We start from the raw sequence: 19,575 nt of genomic DNA on the forward strand, positions 1-19,575 counted from the left end.
GGAGGCGGGGCCGAGCGGAGAGAGGGTGGGGGGCCCGGGGTGCGGGAAGGACCCGACTGCGGGGGCCCCGCATCTCCGCCGGGTCGCCCCCGGGGTCCGCCTCCCTCCCCCAGGCGGACCGACGGAGGCCTCTCTGTTGTCGACCCGAGGGGGCGTTAGAAAAACGAACTGTCGAGAATCCCCATCAGCTTCATTATGAGAAAGAGCCGCGTTTGCCTTTTATTGCATTCTGCTTCCCACTCTTGTGCGCACAGTAGGTGCCCCGGGAACTTTTTATGTTGAAGGAGAAGGACTGCAGAGGCTTGAGTCCACAGCCGAGGAGAAAGTAGAGGGGAAAACCCCGGTGGGTGGCGTGCCCATCTCCTTGTGACTCTGTCTTGAGCGTTTGTTGGGTGCTTGGGAGGGTGCGGGGACCGCCGTGGTAAATGGGAGTGAGTTAGAAGTCCTGGTGGCCCAATAGGAGGGTCGCGAGCAGCGTTCAGACAGGTGCACTGTGTGATAGTTTGAACAATTCTTTTCAGCCAAGATCTGGTGATTTTGAAAAGAAGCCTCAACAGTGACCAAGATGAAAACCCCTGCTTCCTTTACCTGAGATGTGACCCTAACGGAGGTGAAGAAATCGTTTCTATTGGCGTTTTAAGTTCCGCAAGAAATATGGAAGTATACTTAGGAGAGGAGTACTGTGGAACCAGTAGGGGCAAGAATGTTTGTAGTGATCTGGATAACAGGTTTGTAACTTGTTCATGCAGAAGTGTTCCCCCCAAGCAGTGTTGTTTTTCCCCAGCGTTCGTGTTATTTACTGATTCTCTGACATTGAGGCCAGCACTAAGGGAGAGAAGATAAAAACATACCAGCAGGAATAGAAGTTTAGGCGCTAGGAATCTTGGCGTGTACATGAGCCCAGTTTTTTTTGTGTTTGTTTTTTTTTTAATTTTGGAGAGAGCGAATGAGTGTGAGTGGGGGAGAGGGGCAGAAGAGGAGAGAGAGTCAGAATCTTAAGCAGACTCCACACTCAGGGTAGAGCCCCATTCGGGGCTCAATCGCATGACCCTGGGATCATGACCTGAGACAGAACCAAGAGTCTGGTGCTCAACCAAGTGAGCCACCCAGGGGCCCCTCAGGAGTTTTTATAAGTGTGGAAATTGGGAGCTAACAGAAGGCAGATAAGTTGGTAGAACATCATAGCTAGTTAGTGGAGGACTTTGATTAGAATTGAAGTTGTGATAAATGTTTCTTGTCTCCTTAACTCAGAATGGTCTGTTTTCCAAAAATTAATTAGGCTGGAACTTCGAACACATTTGGAAGCCCATTACAAATAGTGCACAAACCCCAGACTGTGCCATACAAGTATATTGAATGTGTTATTATACTTTTGATTTTTTTTCCGAATTCTTAAAAAGATTCTGTCCTAATCTTTCTTTAATAAAATTCAAGCTATGAACGGTTTTATTATACCACATAGTGTTGGAAATAATGGATATGTTTATTGAGCTTTAAAATATGCTCTGTGCTACATGATTATACATTTGTTATCTTTTTTAATTATCTTATATAGGTAGTAAGTGACAGATGTAGTCTTTTCATCCAGTGCAACTCAGTATTAACCTACAGTTCTTTATGTCTTACCAGGAAAACTGAATTTCAGGATTTATGTATTGTCCTGGAAACCTTCATTTTTAAACGTAACTGTTAAAAGTGGTAATGAGTGAAAATTTTTAAAATTCATTTCTTTTTTATTTTTAGTGAAGGTGAAAAGATTATTTTGTACAAAAAATATCTAAAATTGGAGTTCTCCACACATGCTTGTAAAATAAAGGTAAGTAGTCACTAAATTATAACTAATTTGAAAACTACAGTTGTTTTTGTACTACATAAACTTATTTTCTGATAGCTCACTAATGTGGTAAGTCCAATGTGGTCCCTGGTTTTAGTTGAGAAATACTAAACATGGAAGAAGAAATTCTTCTCTAAGAAATTACCAAAATTCAGGGCACCTTAGTGGCTCAGTTGGTTAAGCTTCTGACTTCAGCTTAGGTCGTGATCTCACGGGTCATGAGTTGAACTCCACATCAGGCTCTGCACTGAACAATACAGAGCTTGCTTGGAACTCTCTCTGCCCCACCCCCGCCCTGCCCTTCCCCTGCTTGCACTCTCTTTCTCTCAAAATAAATAAATGAACTTTAAAATTATCAACATTCTTCTTTTAAAATAAATCAACATTTACTAGCTATGGCAATGCTATGTCATGTGCTATTATTAATATAATGGTATCGTACTTTTAGCTTTAAGCCTTGGAAAACTGAGTTTAAGTACATTTTTTATTTTTATGTAGAACTTAGGTGCAAAGAAAGTGACAGTTTTTGTCCCAAAACATCCAAAGAGAACACAGAGAAGTTCCAGACAAAGGCAGTACAGAGTTCAAGAAATTTGGACTGGTGTCTTTAGCAGGAAAAATATTGTTACAGTGAACTTTAATGAGGTCATTAGAGTCTAGGGAAAGAGTACTTAGCTGGAAATCAGAAGCCCTGACTATTAAATGAGCTTTGTTGCTAACAAAACAGCTTTGGTCAAGTTTCCTCACCTGTTTGGAACTACTTTGTAGGTTATACAAGGAGACTAAAGACAGTAAATCGTTGAGTTATTTTTATCTTTAAAATATTTTATCTTGGGGTGTGTGGGTGGCTCAGTGAGTTAAGCATTCGATTTCCACTCAGGTCATGACTCTCAGTGAGTTCGAGCCCTGTGTCGGGCTCTGTGCTGGCAGCTCAGAGCCTGGAGCCTGCTTCCGATAATGTGTCTCCCTCTCTCTGTCCCTCCCCTGCTTGCTCTCTGTCTCTGTCTCTCTCTCAAAAATAATAAACATTAAAAAAAAAAAACCTCTAAAGTATTTTATCTCTGTGCTTACTATTACTTAGAGAAGGTCACAGAACTGACCTTCCAAGTTGTTAATATTCCAAGATGTTGTTTTAGGAGCAAACGCTAGTAACTTCTAAAGTCTTTTAAATAAAGCGATTCATTCATTCAACAATTAGAGTGCCATTTGATCCCAGATCCTATACTAAGCATTTAGGAATTAACGGAAATAAAATAAATTGGAGCAAAACCCTCATATTGCTAATAGTATAGTGGCCAAGACGTGTCCAAAAGTGTGCAAAATATGTCCTACATTCAATAGTGAGGAAGACTTGGGAATCAAAAAGCATGAAAGAGATCACATGGAGGTTGGAATGTAGATGTATAAATTTGATGAGATGTTTATTTAGTTGTTGATGACAGTCCGATCTTTCGTGTCGCACTGAGTTTTTTGATCGTGGATTTGTGTTCACCTGTGTCTCTGTGTGATACATGGGCTTGTGTGTCTCTGAAGGAGAATGTTTTGTGACTGTTCTGTGAAAGTAGGAGGGAGTGCAAGGACCTGTTTTCATTTAGGGGGATCTTATGAGGACTTCTTCCAGGGCAATAACATATGCAAATTAAAATAAAAATAATAGCTACTGGTGCACAGTTTTGAGCCCTTAATCAGTGTGGTCAGTACTGGAAGTTTTAACACGTACTTCTCAGAACAACTATGTGAAATCGTTATTACCCTCCCTCATTTTACTCCTGATTTCAGGTTTTTGCCTTTTCCCAGGATCACACAGGCTCTAAGTAGAGTCGTCATTGAACCCAGTTCTGTCTGATTCTAAATCCTAGTCCCTTTCCACTTTGCTACTTTGTTGTGCGTATCACACATAAAATGTCTTTTGGTTCAGGAACATGGACAAAATGAGGCAGCATGAAGCGTTGGGAAAACTACTGGGGTAAAAGCTGGCAGAGCTTCCAAAGTTCTGACCTTTACTACCTGGGTGTCCTTTGACAAGTTAGAAAATCACCCTGCACTCATTTTTTAAATATGTAAGTTATCAAGCTATATATTAGATCATCTTGACATTCCCTTACAGTTCTAACTTCTAAAGTACTGACTTACATTTAGTATTTCAGAAGCAACGTAGCATGGGCTCTAGACAGCCTTATTTTGCTTTAAATATTTATATTTACATTGCAAGTTGCAGTATGTTAAGTTCTCAGATTGGTACAGTTTATTTTTAATCCCTTAAAAAACTGAGTAAATGTTATTTTATGTTTCCCATCCCCATTTGCTATTTTATGTGTCGTCTGTTAGTTTGAAAGGGCTTTTTTATTTAAATACTTCTGAGCCTCATGATAAATTTGAATTTTTTTCTATGACTATGCTAGAGAAAATGTAAAAATGAAAATGTATTTAATTTTTTGATTCTTGAATGCTTCACTCTTAAGTAAAGAGTAACTTTAAATGATGATTGTTTTTAATATTATTTTCTGGAACGTCTTTGTTTTGTAACAGTTGCTCTCCTTTGGTGAAAAGCAGTGTGTGTTCGTCAGTAAAGTTGTGGTACACATGAGGTGGGTTTCAGCCAGTTCCGCAACAAGCTCTCCTGCTCTAGGATCAAGGATAGACCTCCGGAGGGTCCAGACTATCATGGCGTCCATGGGGTCAAAGCTGTCACCTGGAGCTCAGCAACTGATGGATGTGGTTAGATTTCAGCAGCAGGTAGGTAGAAATGGATCCTGTCCAGGGACTCTTAAAAATTTGAGTGATCCAGGCACCTGGGTGGCTCAAGTCGGTTGAGCATCTGACTTTAGTTCAAGTCATGATCTCACGGTTCATGGGTTCGAGCCCCGCTTTGGGCTTTGTGCTGACAGCTTGCTCAGAGCCTGGAGCCTACTTCAGAATCTGTGTTTCCTTTTTTCTCTGCCCCTCCCCTGCTCACGTTCTGTCTCTGCTCTCAAAAATAAATAAATGTAAAAAAAAAAATTTTTTTGTTTAACTTCGGAGTGACGGCTTTTTATAAGGACACGTATTGACTTAAATCTTTTCTTTGCGTTTGTAAAATAGCATTTTTGTAGACTTTCCCTCCTACAAAATACCTTACTACAGACCCTCACAGTTTTTCATGAATTTATTCATTTAGCACCTTGTTGGTAGATAAGGCACTATTTTGAGCAATTTAGAAAGTTTTTCTCAAGCATAGAGATAAAGAGGAAATTGGAGGAGAGTTGTGTAAAGGAATATTGAGAATAATGGAAGAACTTGTCAAGCTCCTGAGACTACTATTTGAAAGGGTTTAGGAATAGTGTGTCTTTTAAGTATGATCCACAGAACGCCTATATCATAATCCTTTCCAGTGTTTACAAAATGCATATCCTGGGGCGCCTGGGTGGCTCAGTCAGTTAAGCGTCCGACTTCGGCTCAGGTCATGATCTCACGGTCTGTGAGTTCGAGCCCCGCATCGGGCTCTGTGCTGACAGCTCAGAGCCTAGAGCCTGTTTCAGATTCTGTGTCTCCCTCTCTCTGACCCTCCCCCATTCATGCTCTGTCTCTGTCTCAAAAATAAATAAACATTAAAAAAAAAAAAAATTAAAAAAAAATATAAAATGTTTAAAAAAAACAAAAACAAAAACAAAATGCATATCCTGGCCACACTTTTCCACCTACTAAGTCTCCCAGAGTGGGATCCAGGAATCAGTATTTTAAACAAGTATGCTACGTTAATTTTATGCACACTGTGGTTGGAGAATAACTCTTTCAGTGCAAAGATTCTGTGGAGAAACGCTGAAGATGGTTAAAAAGTTTTCAAAAGCAAAAGATTTTGTAAATAGAAGAGATAAATGATTAAATATGACTAGTTCATTTATTTTGGAGAGAGGTACATGTCTTTCAATCTTAAGGTCTTATTCCTTAAGTTGTACTCGTTTTCTTTGCCATGAATTTGAATCCGTGCAGAAGGTTATTGAGTAAAACGTCAAAGTGTTTTCCTAGCTATCATCCCGTTCCCCAGAGGTAACTGCTGATAACAGTTTGGTGTGTAGCCTTCTAGAGTGTTCTGTGCATGTAGAAACTCTACATGAACTGTCCCAGTCACCACTCACGGGTTAATACTATAGACACTGCGTGGTAACTGGCTTTCCTCCCACCGCTTCATGCGAGGAAGTTTGGGGGGACACCCTCGGGAAGGAAGATGGTCCCGTTCAATCGCCTTTTCAACATCCTAATGTGGGAGAATCCGTATTTGTGGAGTGGATCCTGATTGTCTAGGACTGATTATTGTTAACAAACCAGAAATCTCTGGAATCTAAGGCATGGCTTCTTGGAAAATGCCACATGAACCATGTGATTATCCGAGCATAAAATGGGGATGTTTCATGCATGCTACGAAAGTGGTCAGCCACACACTGTTTACAGCCTTCATATGTCAATTTGGACTGGGCCTGGGCCTGTCCCGAAGGGGAAAGAAAGGACGTGGGGTGCTGTGTCAGAATCCTAGACCTCCCCCTGCTTCACCCGTGCCCTGGGGATTGCTTGTTTCCTTGAAAGCTTTGTTAAAGGTTAACACTCACGAGTCATGTAGGTCTGATGTGACAATACAGACTTTTGTTTTATCACAGTAAATGTTAAAGTTATTCCTTATTTTCTTGTATTTGAAGTTCAGACATACTAGCTTTGATTTATTTTTTGCTCTAGTAATTTAGAGTAACCAAGTAGGAATTCTATATCAAAGTACCTAACATACAGCGGTTGTTTAAAGTTACCTGAATGAAAGGCTATGCCCCATTTTCTTAGAGAAAACATTAAATTGTTCAGGATTTATATTATGGGACTTTTTCCCCTCTAAAATAAAAATGACTTTATAATTTTATTTTTTTCTGAGTATGAAAAGTGATACATCTTGGAGGTTTTTATAATATAAAAGTTATAGAAAATTCATACTTTTATAAGTCCTACAACATACAGAGAGAGAAAACTATTTTTCAGAAATCCGTGTGTGTATACACACGCATGTGGATGAAATTACATATACCCACACATATACATAGCTCTTTATATATTCATGTGTAAGTATACGGGCACAATTTTATGTAAATGCTTTTATACTGTACATGTTGCTCAGTAAAATTTTCCATTTAACAGGATATCATGGGCCTCTTATTAAGCAATAAAGCAATATCTCTGTGATTTTATGGATATTCTGTGGTATGTAACCAATGTAACCAGTCGTTGATTCATGAATATTTTAAGCTTTTTAGTTTTTGTTTTTGTTTTTTTTTTTTTTTTTTGGTAGCATGAGTAGCAACACATAGAAGGAATTTGAATGTCTATTTTTGTAAATTGTTCCAATATCTCCTTAGGGTAGATTCTTCAAAGTGGAATTATTTTGGCAGAGTGAGTTCTTTAGATTATTTAATATGTATTTAGCTGTTCACTTTCAAAAGGACTTAATGTGACTTCAAAATAATATATGATAGGACAAGTAAAAATAAGAATTGAACAAACTGACATAAAAAGAAGTAGAAGAAGGGGCGCTTGGGTGGCTCAGTCAGTTAAGCATCTGGCTCTTGGATTTTGGCTCAGGTCATGATCTCACAGTTCGTGAGTTTGAGCCCCAAGTAGGGCTCTGCGCTGAGAGTGTGGAGCCTGCTTGGGATTCTCTCTCCCTCTCTCACCCTCTCTCTCCTTCTCTCTCTCTGCCCCTCCCCTGCTCACACATGAGCCCTCTCTCTCTCTCTCGAAATAAATAAATAAACATTAAAAAAAGAAGTAGAACAGCCACCAGGCACCTGAGGTTTGTTCATTTACTCTAGTGACATATAGACTTACCCGTGAATATCTTGATACTTCATACAGAGAAAAAAAATCACCCAAAGAGCCCTGATCTGAGGGAAAAAACTGACTAAAAAGCAATGATTTTCTTATGATCCGAATATTAAGAAATAACAGAAAATGAAAATTTGCGTAGCGAACACATTTACATTGGACTTAAAAAAAAAATTTTTTTTAACAGTTATTTTTGAGAGACAGAAACAGAGCACAAGCTGGGGAGGGCAGAGAGAAAGGGAGACGCAGAACCAAAGCAGCCTCCAGGCTCCATCTGAGCTGTTGGCACAGAACCCGATGCGGGGCTCGAACCCATGAACTGTGAGATCATGACCTGAGCCAAAGTCGGACTCAACCGACTGAACCATTCAGGTGCCCCTCCTTCTTTTTTTTTTTTTTTTTAATGTGTATTTGTTTATTTTTGAGAGAGACAAGGGGAGCGAGGGGCAGAGAGAGAGGAGAGAGAAAATCCCAAGCAGGCTCTGCACTGTCAGCACTCAGTGTAGAGCCTGACACAGGGCTTGAACCCACAAAATGTGAGATCATGACCTTAGCCAAAATCAGGAGTCAGACACTTAATCAGGAGTCAGACCCACCCAGACGTCCTTCTCTCACAAACTCTTAAACAGCAGGAACTATGGGGTGATATATCCTGATAAGAACCTATCATACAGTTCTATTGTTTTGATTTTAGGATAGAGCCTTATGTCTTAACACTTAGTTATGTTTTCCTCCTGTGGAAAAATTGAAGAGCATAGCAGAGATATGATAGCCTTCCCTTCAAAGTAAGTCAGAATCTTCTCAGGAAATAATACTGCATGAGCAGTTGATTAAGGCCACAAAACAGAACTCTTATTCTCCTGGAAATTCTGAAAAGAAACACAGCCAAAGGTAGCTCATTTTATTCATTGAAAAGGTCACAAAAGTATGTAGTACATTTAATTTTAAGTGACTGTGTGGCCTCCATGAAAAACTCATTGCAAAAGACATGGCTAAGTAAAAATGAGTAGTTTACCATATGTGGAAAGTAGGGGAATATTTAACTCTAAGAAAATTATCAATTATCGTGACTCAGTTGAGTAGTATATTTTATCGCCATAAATTAAGGAGGCCTTTGTAGTGGAGACGTGAATGTTAATGCAGTTTTACCAAGCATGCTAATATTTAATATTTCCTTTAGGGAAAAACTACAGAGAAATCATTAAAAGTCTGGACTGTGGAGTGAGGTGGCCCAGGTTCATGCCCCGGTTCTGCCACTTTACTAGTTGTGTTACCGTAGACAAGTGACCTTTAGCCTGGGTCTCCTCCACCCAGTATGGGGGTAGTAATCGTAGCCTGCTTCGTGTGGACGTTTTGAGGGTCAAATGAAAGAATGCACGTCGCCTGCCTCACAGTCGTTACCCCCAAAGTTAGCTGTCATGACTGTTAACAGAGACGTGTATTTCTTTACCTTGCTCAGAATCGTATTCCCATTGGCGAGCAGCTTCAGTCGGTTTTGGGAAATCCTGGCTACAGACGTGGGATTGACCTGCAGTCATCATCTACTTCGGGGGCCTTAGACAAGTCCCCGTCCACGCCTTTTCCTTTCAGAACCGGCTTGACCTCTGGAAACGTGACTGAAGACTTGAAAGCTTGCACCGATCAAAGTCTGCAGCCACCCGGTGGCGGAAAGGCTACGAGCCTCCAAGAGTATAAAACTGTGTCACCGAGCCATGTTCTGCTTGAGAATGACCTCAAAAATGCAGTTTCTTCTCTCCTACCAAAGAAAGCAAGTGACAACTCGAATATACCTAACTCTGACTTGCTGCCTTTTCTCCAGAGTTTATGTAGTCAAGTTAGCCATCTCCGCGTGGGACGTAACACCAAGTGGCAGGAAACCGTCCCTAAGGCTGGTGAAGACATTGCTGGTGTTGCGTAAGTATTTATTTTGAGACAAATGTGGTTTAGATTAGGTAGGTGTGTGAATGGCCTGAAGGGAAACAGACTTTTTCCGTGCACACTGCCTAAAAATGTGTTTCCAAAGATAATTTTAGGAGCTTCCACATTTACCATTAACACACTTACAAGGAATAACTATTATACAAAGTAGAATTGGTTGCTTTGAAAGAAGTGCCTGAAAGTGGAGGTTTTGAGCACTTCTCAGGGATTTTGTGGAAGGATTATAACCTCAGAGAGGTTGGAGTAGAAAGTTGTTTGCATGAGTACCAAGCAGTTGTAGACTCATAAGCTTTACATTGTGTTTTTATTTATTTATGCTTTTTCTGTTCTTGAGCTCAGTATGTTAAGCATGTCATTATAATAGATTTTCTTTGTAGATCTTGTTTGACCTGGGCTAATTTTGGAATAATCAAAACTATATATATTTGGATAATAATTATTTGTAGTATACCGGCTCTTATCCCCTGATCTTATAATCTCATATTTTAGCAGCACAGGTTTGATTAAGCAATGGTTAAGGATTTAGTATGTTTCTGGGGCACCTGGGTGGCTCAGTTGGTTAATAAGCATCTGACTTTGGCTCAGGTCATGATCTCACAGTCCGTGAGTTGAAGCCCCGCATTGGGCTCTGTGCTGATAGCTCAGAGCCCAGCCTGCTTCAGATTCTGTCTCCCTCTCTCTCTGTCCCTCCCCCCCCCCCCCCCGCAACGCTCTGTCTCTCTCTCAAAAATAAAATAAACATTTAAAAAAAAGTAAAAAAAGAGAAGAATTTAGTATGTTCCCTATCCTTTACATAAGTGTAGTTTGTCATTCAGGAATTCAGGACTCAGGTCATGGTTTTGGCTTACCCACTTTGCCACAGTTTTATCTCCCTTAATTTAGAGTTTTCCTCTGATGGTGAGGCAGTTGGAATAGTTTGGAACTAAAGAATTACATACCAGCCAACAAGATCTAATTGACATATAGAAGGCTCCACCAACAGTATCAGAATACACATTTTTTTCAAGTACCAATGGAAGAATCACAAAGATTATTTCTTGAGTTATAAAGTAAGCCTACCCAATTTTAAAACCATTGAAATCACACAAAGTGTATTCTCTGACCATAAATGAAACCAACTAGAAATCAGTAACAAAGACAACAACAGCAGCAAAATGGTCCAAACGCTTAGAAATTCAGCAACACATTTCTAAATATTCTATGGTTCAAAAAGGAAATCCCATTAGAAATTTTAAAAATACTTGGAGATGAATGAAAATACAGTAGATCAAACCGTGGAATGCAGCTACTAAAGAAGTGTTGAGTAGAATATTGATAGCACTAATGCTTACATTAGAAGAGAGGAGAGGTCTCAATAACACAAAAGTACAACTCAACAAACATGAAATAATCAGAATGGTCCTACATAACCATGCAAGAAGTTGAATTTGTAATTTAGAAGCCTAGCAACATAAACCTAAAGCAAACAGAAAGAAGATGAATGACAAGGAGTGGAAATCAATGAGATTGAAAACAGGGAAACAGTAAAGAAAATCCATGAAGAAATTCAATGAAATTGACAAAATTTTAGTAAGACTGGCTAGCAATACAGGCAAAGATAGAAGATATAAATCGCCCATATAAAGAATGTAACTGGAGATGTCACTACACATTCTAAGTCCATTTTAAAAAGGGAATGGGGCACCTGGGTGACTCAGTTGAGCATCCGACTCTTGATCTTGGCTCAGGTTGTAATCTCGCAGTTCATGAGGTCGAGCACCACAATGGGATTCTCGCTCTCCCTCTCTGCCCCTCACATGTGCGTGCGCACGCTCTTTCTCTCAAAATAAATAAACTTTTTAAAGAAAGGAATATTGCTAGTAACTTAATGCTCATAACTTTAACAGTTTGGAAGAAATGGATTAATTCCTCAAAAAAACACACACTACCAAACTCAACTAAGATGAAATAAACAGAATAGTCCTATAACCACTGAAAGTTCTGAATTCACAATTTGAAAACTAACATAAAAGAAATATTTAGGCCCAAGTGGTTTCACTGGAGAATTCTACCAAACCTTTACAGAACCCAATTTAAACACTTCCCAAAAAAAGAGAATGGAAGACCTCTCAACTCATTTTATGAAGCCAGTGTGCTCTGAGACAAAATTAGATGCTCCAGAGAAAATGAGATACATAAAAATACATGTAAATACATGTAAAATATATAAATCTATGAAAAATAATTGCAAAAACAAAAATGTAGCAAAACGTGTAGGATCTATAGACTGAAAATTACAAGATAGGTGATGAAAGAGAGAAGACCAGAATAAATGGAGAGACATACATATTCATGAATTTGAAGACTCAAAATAGTAACAATGTCTTTTCCCCAAATTGATCTGTAGGTTTAATGGCATTCCTTCCAAAATTCAAAAACATTTTTTATAAATGTAGACAAGAGTATTCTAAAATGTGAAAATACAGGGCACCTGGGCGGCTCATTTGCTTAAATGCCCATCCAACTCTTAATATTGGCTCAGGTCATGAACTCACCATTCGAGGGATTGAGCCCTGTGTCAGACCCTGCACTGAGCATGGAGCTTGCTTGGGATTCATTCTCTCTCTCTCTCCCTCTCCCTCTCCCTCCCTCCCTCCCTCCCTCCCTCTCCCTCCCCCCTCCCCCCTCCCTCCCTCTCCCCCAACCCCCTATCTCCTCTCTCTCGGTCTCCCTCATTCCTTCTGCCTCTCTCTCCCTCTCGCTCTCTCTCTCGTTTTCAAATAAAAAAATGAATAGAGCACACAGAAGTACCCCTAAACAATTATGGCTGACTGATTTTTGACAAAGGTGCAACAGCCATTCAGTGGAAAAAGCGTAGTTTTTTGGTTTTTTTTTAACGCGGTGCGAGAGCAATGGGATATCCAAAGGGCAAAAAGTGAACCATGACCTAAATGCCTTATACGAAAATTACCGTGGACATAAAAGCAAAACATAAAGGTATAAAACTTTCTTAATATATAAGAGAAAAGCTTGGGGACCTAAGACCAGGGAAAGACTCCTTAGATGACAACAAGATCACAGTCATGGAAACTTTGATCTCTTGAATCCCATCAAAATTTAAAAATTCTGCCCATAAAAGACCCAGATAAGTGGATAAAATACAAATTACAGACTGGGAGAAAATGTTTGCAAATTACAAGTTTAACAGATGACTTATATTTAATAAATAGCCGTCAAAACTCACATTAGAAAAACTTCAATCAGAAGGTGGCAACAGACATAGAGCCATTTCCCTAGAAAGGATACACATGTCAAATAGCAGGTGAAAAGATGATCATCATTGACTTTGTGGCTACTAGGAAAATGAATATTAGAACCACAGCAAGATGCCGCTACACGGTTACTCCAAAGCTAAAATAAACACAGTAAATGGTAACAATACCAAATGCAGATGAGGATGTGGAGAAACTGGATCTTCTACATTGCCAGTGGGGGTAAAAATGCGCAGCCACTATAAAAAATACTGTAGCAGTTTCTTGAAAAGGAAACAACAGTTACTACATGACCCAGCAGCAATCCTACTCCTGAGCATTATTCCTAGAGAAATGGAAACTTACGTCCACACAAAAACCTATGCACAGTTCATGGAAGCTTTATTTCTAGGTAATAGCCAAAAACTGGAAACAAGCAAAATGTCTTAAAATAGATGAACAGTTAAACTGTGACATATCCATATCACAGGCTGCTAGTCAATAAAAAGGAACAAACCACTGACACACGTAACAGCTTAGGTGGTTCCTGGGGACATTACGCTGAGTGACAAGAGAATCTCAAGAGGCCACGCGCTGTATGATTACATCTGTACGGCATTTCCGAAATAAGATTTTAGACGTGGAGACCACATTGGTGGTTGTCAGGTGTTGGCGATGGAGGGGCTGAGGGGAGTGGAGGTGACAATAGGGAGCAGCCTGACGGTTGGTGATCATTAGTTAAGGAATAGTTGTGCATCTTGACTGTGCTGGTGTTCACGACAATGTGTGTACACGTGATAGAACGGCATTCACGTGCACTGTGCCAGCATGAGTTTTCTGGTTTTGTATTCTGCCATTGTTAGGTGAGATGTAACCATTGGGACCAGTGGGTGAAGGGCAGTGTCTTTACAACTTCCTGTGAAATCTATAGTTATTTGGAAAAAAACAAAACAAAACAAAACACAGTTTAAAAAACCCCCTCCTATATTCTAGAGTGGTGTTCTCAAACTTTTTGGTCTTTACGCTTTGAAATATTGAGGGCTGTAAAGAACCTTTATTTATGTAGAATATATAAAAAATTCATTTGTTTAAAAATAATAAGCCCATTCTATGGTAATATAACAATTTTTGTGAAAAATATATTTTCTAAAAAGGTTTCATAACGATGGTACTATTTTAAATTTATAAAATCAATGTTAGTTTTTTTGGTCGCATTCTCCTGTATGTTGCATTATAGTATATATCATCAATAGCTAGTAAGACCATAGAGGTACCAAGAGCAAACTGAGTTAATCTCTGAAAAAAATATTTATACCCTAAGCTTACTACCTTAGGAAAGTCTAAGAAACAGAAGAATACACAACCACAACTTGTGTTGATTATCAGAGCAGTGACATTATACCTTATGTGGCCTCTGGAAAATGTCACTGTACCTTCATGAGGATCTGAGGATGAAAAGTTCAGATGACATCTTAGTAGTAGGATAAAAATACTTGCGACTTCATGGAAGCTGAAAAAGTCATGGCGACCCCAGGGTTTTGTGGACCACACTCTGAAGTGTTCGTTGGTTATGAACTTGAGGAACTGGAGTGCTTTTTACTATTTTTATTTCTGTTTGCCCAGTCCAGTACATTTCATTTCTACATGTTTTCGCATTAGGTTAGAAAAGAACTTTCTGGTACTTAGATGGTGACAAAAGGCACAACTTTAAATTGTAGGGTTGTTTAGGGAAGTTCTTAGAAGACATGTGAAGAGCTTAAAAAATCGGACGGTATCTGTTCTGATTTGGAGCTTAAAATCAGAGCCTTTGTAAAGACTTGTTCTTTGAGGGTAGAAATTCTCTTCATTTTTATATTCTCATTTCAATTGTATGCTTAGATGGTTAAAGAATTAAAGATTCAGAATACTTTGGGCACTCAGGGTCATGGTTTCCTGTTCCATGAGTATTTTTGGAACCTGGAAATATGTTGTACGAAGACAGCACAGCTATGGAGGCAGATTTTGGCCATGTGTGTCGGCTGCTTGTTTTAGTAGAGTTTGGTTGCTTTTGTGATGACATCAGGAATCATTGTTATATTGTGTGTGTGTGTGTGTGTGTTTTAATTTATTTGTAGCACGGAAGAGCAGCCTGTGTGCTCCTACTTGGAAAAGGTCCTTACTAAAAATATGGAACTGATGGAAAAGAAGCTTGTGGACTACATTGATCAGCGGATACATAAACTGCAGAAGCACATAGATACAAAGATGGCTTTGTTAATGGACGTGCTGCAGAGTCCCTGCCCCCCACCCGCCGGGATGGCCCTCCGACAGTGGGACTCTGGGGAAAGACTTTCAAACGGAGAAAGATAAGCGCTCGACACGGACCGTGCGCTACAGATATTTATTACGTATTTATTAGAAAGCCAAAACCCCACAAGTTCAAGGCAAGTATTTAACGGCATTTGAGGATCACCATCTTACGCACGGTGACCTCAGTGTTCATTTTAGCTCCACGTGTTACTGTGAATCCAGTACTGTGCGCTGAGATTTAACAACACGATAGGATTATAAATTATTTGCAGTATTTTTATTGTTTACTTTTATTTACTTTTTTAAGTGTTTAAGCTTTTTAAGGATTTCTATTGCAGTTCATGAGTCTGTATTGTATATGTGTTGGATTTAAGTGCTGTTTTAATTTATACCAAAACCTTATGTTTTATGGGTGTGAAAAAAATACAGTATTTGATATATTTTTCTTTTTCTAAAACTGAGTACTTAAGAATCACAACCTTTACTTTCAATCACATAATTACATTTTATATTGTTTATTTCAGATAAAAAATTAGATGTGATGTTTCTGCAACATTAATTTACATGGGGCCATTAATTTTGCATTCTGTCATGTTGGAGCTCTATGTGGATAGGAGAGAAAAATCAGAACTGGCCTTTGTTAAGATTATTACTTTAGGTTAGCGTTTGGTGGAAAACGAGTTTGATCTCACTAAACCCAGAAAGCATAAGGAACTCTTCTTTTCTGAGCTGATAGTGGTTCTTCTTTCCAGAGCCCTTCTCTGATATGTTTCCAGCGTGAAGCACTGAGGCTCTCACAGAAGGATTAAGGCCTATGAATCAAGGAGCTCGCGGTTCTCTCTGGCAGACGTAATTTTCAGAAATGACAATGATTTCATATGTCTTGAGGGGTGGTATATTTGCATCTAAAAAATAAATGCGTCTACTCTGGAAACTGTCTTGAGTAAATAGAAATAGTTTCATTTCATCTAATATTTGTTCTACGTGAAAAAGATGTTTTATACTCATTTAACGTTTTGGTGAATTTAGTTGTTTAAATAGTGAGAACCAATACAGTGTTCATGTACGACTCACTCTGACCTCAGTGACAGGAGGTCTCTGTACCACTTCTATCAGGCTTTTCCTAATTTAATCACCACATATGTAGCCATTAAACAGCATTTCTTGAAGAAAAATTTCTTTCAATGTTTATTAATTTTTGAGAGACAGAGAGAGCAGAGGAGGAGCAGAGACAGAGGGAGACACAGAATCTGAAGCAGCCTCCAGGCTCTGAGCTGTCAGCAGAGCCCGATGCGGGGCTCGAACTCATGAACCGCGAGATCATGACCTGAGCTGAAGTCAGAGGCTTAACCAACTAAGCCACCCAGGCGCCCCAAACAGCATTTCTTCCTGCCCTTGGGAGAAGGGTGTGTCACTTAAAGCCAAACCCTTTCGTTAACGATTAGGCAGCTTCTGATAGTTTCGGTCTGTTCTTTGGCTGGGAAATCTCAATAGAGTTACAACTAGAACACCAAGTATGTCTTATAAAATGATTCCAATAATACAATATTCATGATTATGGTACTAGAAGTAATTTAGAAGAGCTTTAATTCCTGATTTTCCATTTCTTAGTTTTTCCATGTTAATGAAGGCCTAAGCTACACTATATATATATATATTAGATATTCACAGATACTGATTTTCTTATATTTGTAAATTGCTGTACATGAGTATGTTTTTCTGTAATAATTGCTTTATTGTTATTTCCTAAGAAAATACTGCCAGAATTTGCTCAACAGAAGCAGGAGACCATACATAGTATTTACAAAGTCTCTGTGAAGTCTTTTTCTCCTTGTAACTTTTCTCCACCTGTAAAAGCCAAATGTGCGAAGTCAGAGCGAGCAAACGCACCTTCACAGGCCTGCTGCGGTTTAAAGTAGCTGCAGGGGATGTGTGGTGATCAAGAAATTAAATCGAGGTGAGGGTTATGTCTTTTCATTTGCACATTTTTACCACTTGGAGTGTTTTTCTATCTCCCTCCTCCCCATGGGGGTGCGTTGAGGTCTCCATCCCTTATCACTGGATTGTCAGTCTTTTCGGTGCAGGGCTGCGGCCCTGTCACTCATCTTCAGGTGTGGCCGCAGAGTCAAGTGTTTGAGGCTCCTCCTCACTTGGCCCCAGCCTAGCTTTCCAGCCTCATCAGCCACCTCCGCCTGACCTACTGTTCCCCACTGTCCTTCCCTCCCGTGGCTCCTCAGACCGTTGGGGCCAGCAGACGGGAGCCCTCCTCCCCTGCTTCCCGCCTCTCCCTACCCTACACTGTGGTTCACAGCTCAGCTCGGATGCAGCCTTCGTGAAGACACCCTCGGTCCCTCCCCTCCCCTCCCCAGTAAGTAAGCAAGCAGCCGGACAAGTGAAACGCAGACAGCCAACACCGAAGGCTCCTTTTAGGGGGGTGCAAAATGGTGTAGGCCGGCTGAAGCCGAGGATGCAGGTCAGGTAGTGGCTAGAGGTAAGGCCCGAAAAGGTGGCCCGGGTCTGGCTTCGGAGAGCCCTGACTGCTCCACTCTGGAGATCCGCCCACACCAAGGATTCAGCAGTTTACGAGGAGGGTGACCTACTCAACTCTGGGCCTCGGAGAGCAAACCAGAGTGGAGCTTTGCTCCTGAACCCACTTGCAGAGTTTCTTGGCATTCTGCTTTGGGTTGCAGCGGAGTCTGGGTGCTGGAATGCAGAACCACGTAACATCTGACTGCCTAAGAAATTAGGTCTGTATTTCTCATCATTTGCTCTCCAGTCTTCATCAGAATCGCTTGGGGAAGCTGTCAAACTTGAAGTTTCTCCAGTCCCAACGCAGATCTTATGAATGAGACCGGAGGGAGGAGCAGACATTTCAAGGACTGAAATGGCATTGCAGGGAGGAGTAGGCATTTCAAAGGATCTCAGGGTCATTATGAAACAGCTGAACATGGAGAGTCTGCTTCGGTCTGTCACACCGTACACCTCAACACGCAGCCGTCCGATCAGCCCCGTCCATCTGCCTCGCGTGGGAGCTGGTTAGAAAGGCAAAGTCATGGGCTCCATGCCAGAACCAGTGAACCAGAATCTGTGGTGGGGCCCAGGAATTAGATTTCACAAGCTCTCCGGGTGATTTTTATGCACACGAGTCAGAGAACCCCTGCTTTAATGAATGGCTGTCTCTGAAGAAACAGACTCACGATTTCAAACACCCAGGGCAGGTGTCTGTGTTAGCCTTGTGTATCTAGGAGATGCTCCTGAAAGTCTATGCCTAAATGAGAACCAGGGGTTCCAGAAGAGAAGTAGGGCAAGATTCAGGCAACTTTGACTTCTTGAGAGTCAGAATTTCTGAACCATGAAATGACTCAAATGGAGCGTAGTTATTTTTCCTGCAGACTTTCCCTAGCAGAGACCTGTTGGTAGAGTTTCCATCAAAAATGTTAATGTTTTCACTTTCACACTTTCCATGGGGATGAAAACTGTGAAGAGAGTACACGTGTAGCTGGAGATGAGCCACCAGCAGAGGGACCGACTGCTTACGTTATCGCAAGTTACAACGCGTGATGTGTCTGTTTACGTTGGAACGTCTCAAAGCCTAGCAGCTGCCGCCACCGCCACCATTGTCAAACCACACAGCGCCCACTGTCTTGAAATGGGTCCAGGGAGCTGAATGGCTTTGCCAACAATTTTGACAAGTCAAGGGAGGAAGGTGGGCCTGGAATCCACCTCTCCTGTTCCCCAGGCCCGTGTGGATTGTGGGGTGGGATCTTCCTACTTCGAGCTGATTCCCTTTGACATTTGAAATCCAAGGCTGTGAAAAGGAACAGCTCTTCTTTAATGGCCACCTCTGTCAAGGTAAAGCAAACGTAGCATCTTTTACATGGTTTTCTACCATTTTGACAGTGTTTCTCCAAATGCCCTTCGAAGACCTATTTTCAAGATGGCTTAGAGGAAAATACACCAGGGTGAGCAGATCTGAAGTCTCCTTCCACCTTAGTCCCTCACCTGCTGTGTAACATTGGATGAGTGATTCTGCCTTTTTCTTGACCTGTTTTCTCTTCCGTAAAAGGGGAGATCTCACAGCCTCCTTCATGCTATGGGATAAGGTTTATAATATTCTGAACATGACGCCCCTGGTATATAGAAGATGTTATATGGCAAATGTTAAATTCTTCTTTCCCTTTCTCTACCGTGTTCTCTTTTTGTCTTCTTAAACAGTAAGAATGACGTGTGTGTGTGTGTGTGTGTGTGTGTGCGTGTGTGTTAATGTTTATTTTGAGAGAGAGAGAGTGCAAGCAGGGGAGGGGCAGAGAGAGAGGGAGACACAGAATCTGAAGCAGGCGCCAGGCTCCGAGCTGTCAGCACAGAGCCCAGCGCGGGGCTCAAACCCATGAACTGTGAGATCTTGACCTAAGCCAAAGTTGGACGCTTAACCTACTGAGCCACCCA

At 40.7% G+C, this 19,575-nt stretch overlaps 1 protein-coding gene across 2 annotated transcripts in view; it reads left to right on the top strand.

The window, feature by feature from the left end:
• Positions 1 to 16,344, top strand: part of LOC102952478 (ATPase PAAT) — a 16,831-nt gene extending 487 nt beyond the window's left edge. The window contains exons 2-6 of one of the 2 annotated variants that reach the window (XM_042961227.1): positions 522 to 728; positions 1,744 to 1,816; positions 4,364 to 4,570; positions 9,132 to 9,586; positions 14,955 to 16,344. In XM_042961227.1, coding sequence (XP_042817161.1) covers positions 522 to 728; positions 1,744 to 1,816; positions 4,364 to 4,570; positions 9,132 to 9,586; positions 14,955 to 15,189 — 1,177 coding nt within the window. In that variant the 3' untranslated portion in view covers positions 15,190 to 16,344. Of the gene's footprint in view, positions 1 to 521; positions 729 to 1,743; positions 1,817 to 4,363; positions 4,571 to 9,131; positions 9,587 to 14,954 lie in introns of those variants that run through there. The other variant, XM_042961228.1, reaches the window with a different exon arrangement.
• The last annotated feature ends 3,231 nt before the right edge of the window (positions 16,345 to 19,575 follow it).

The sequence above is a fragment of the Panthera tigris genome, chromosome D2, assembly GCF_018350195.1.
Source record: "Panthera tigris isolate Pti1 chromosome D2, P.tigris_Pti1_mat1.1, whole genome shotgun sequence".
NCBI lineage: Eukaryota > Metazoa > Chordata > Mammalia > Carnivora > Felidae > Panthera > Panthera tigris.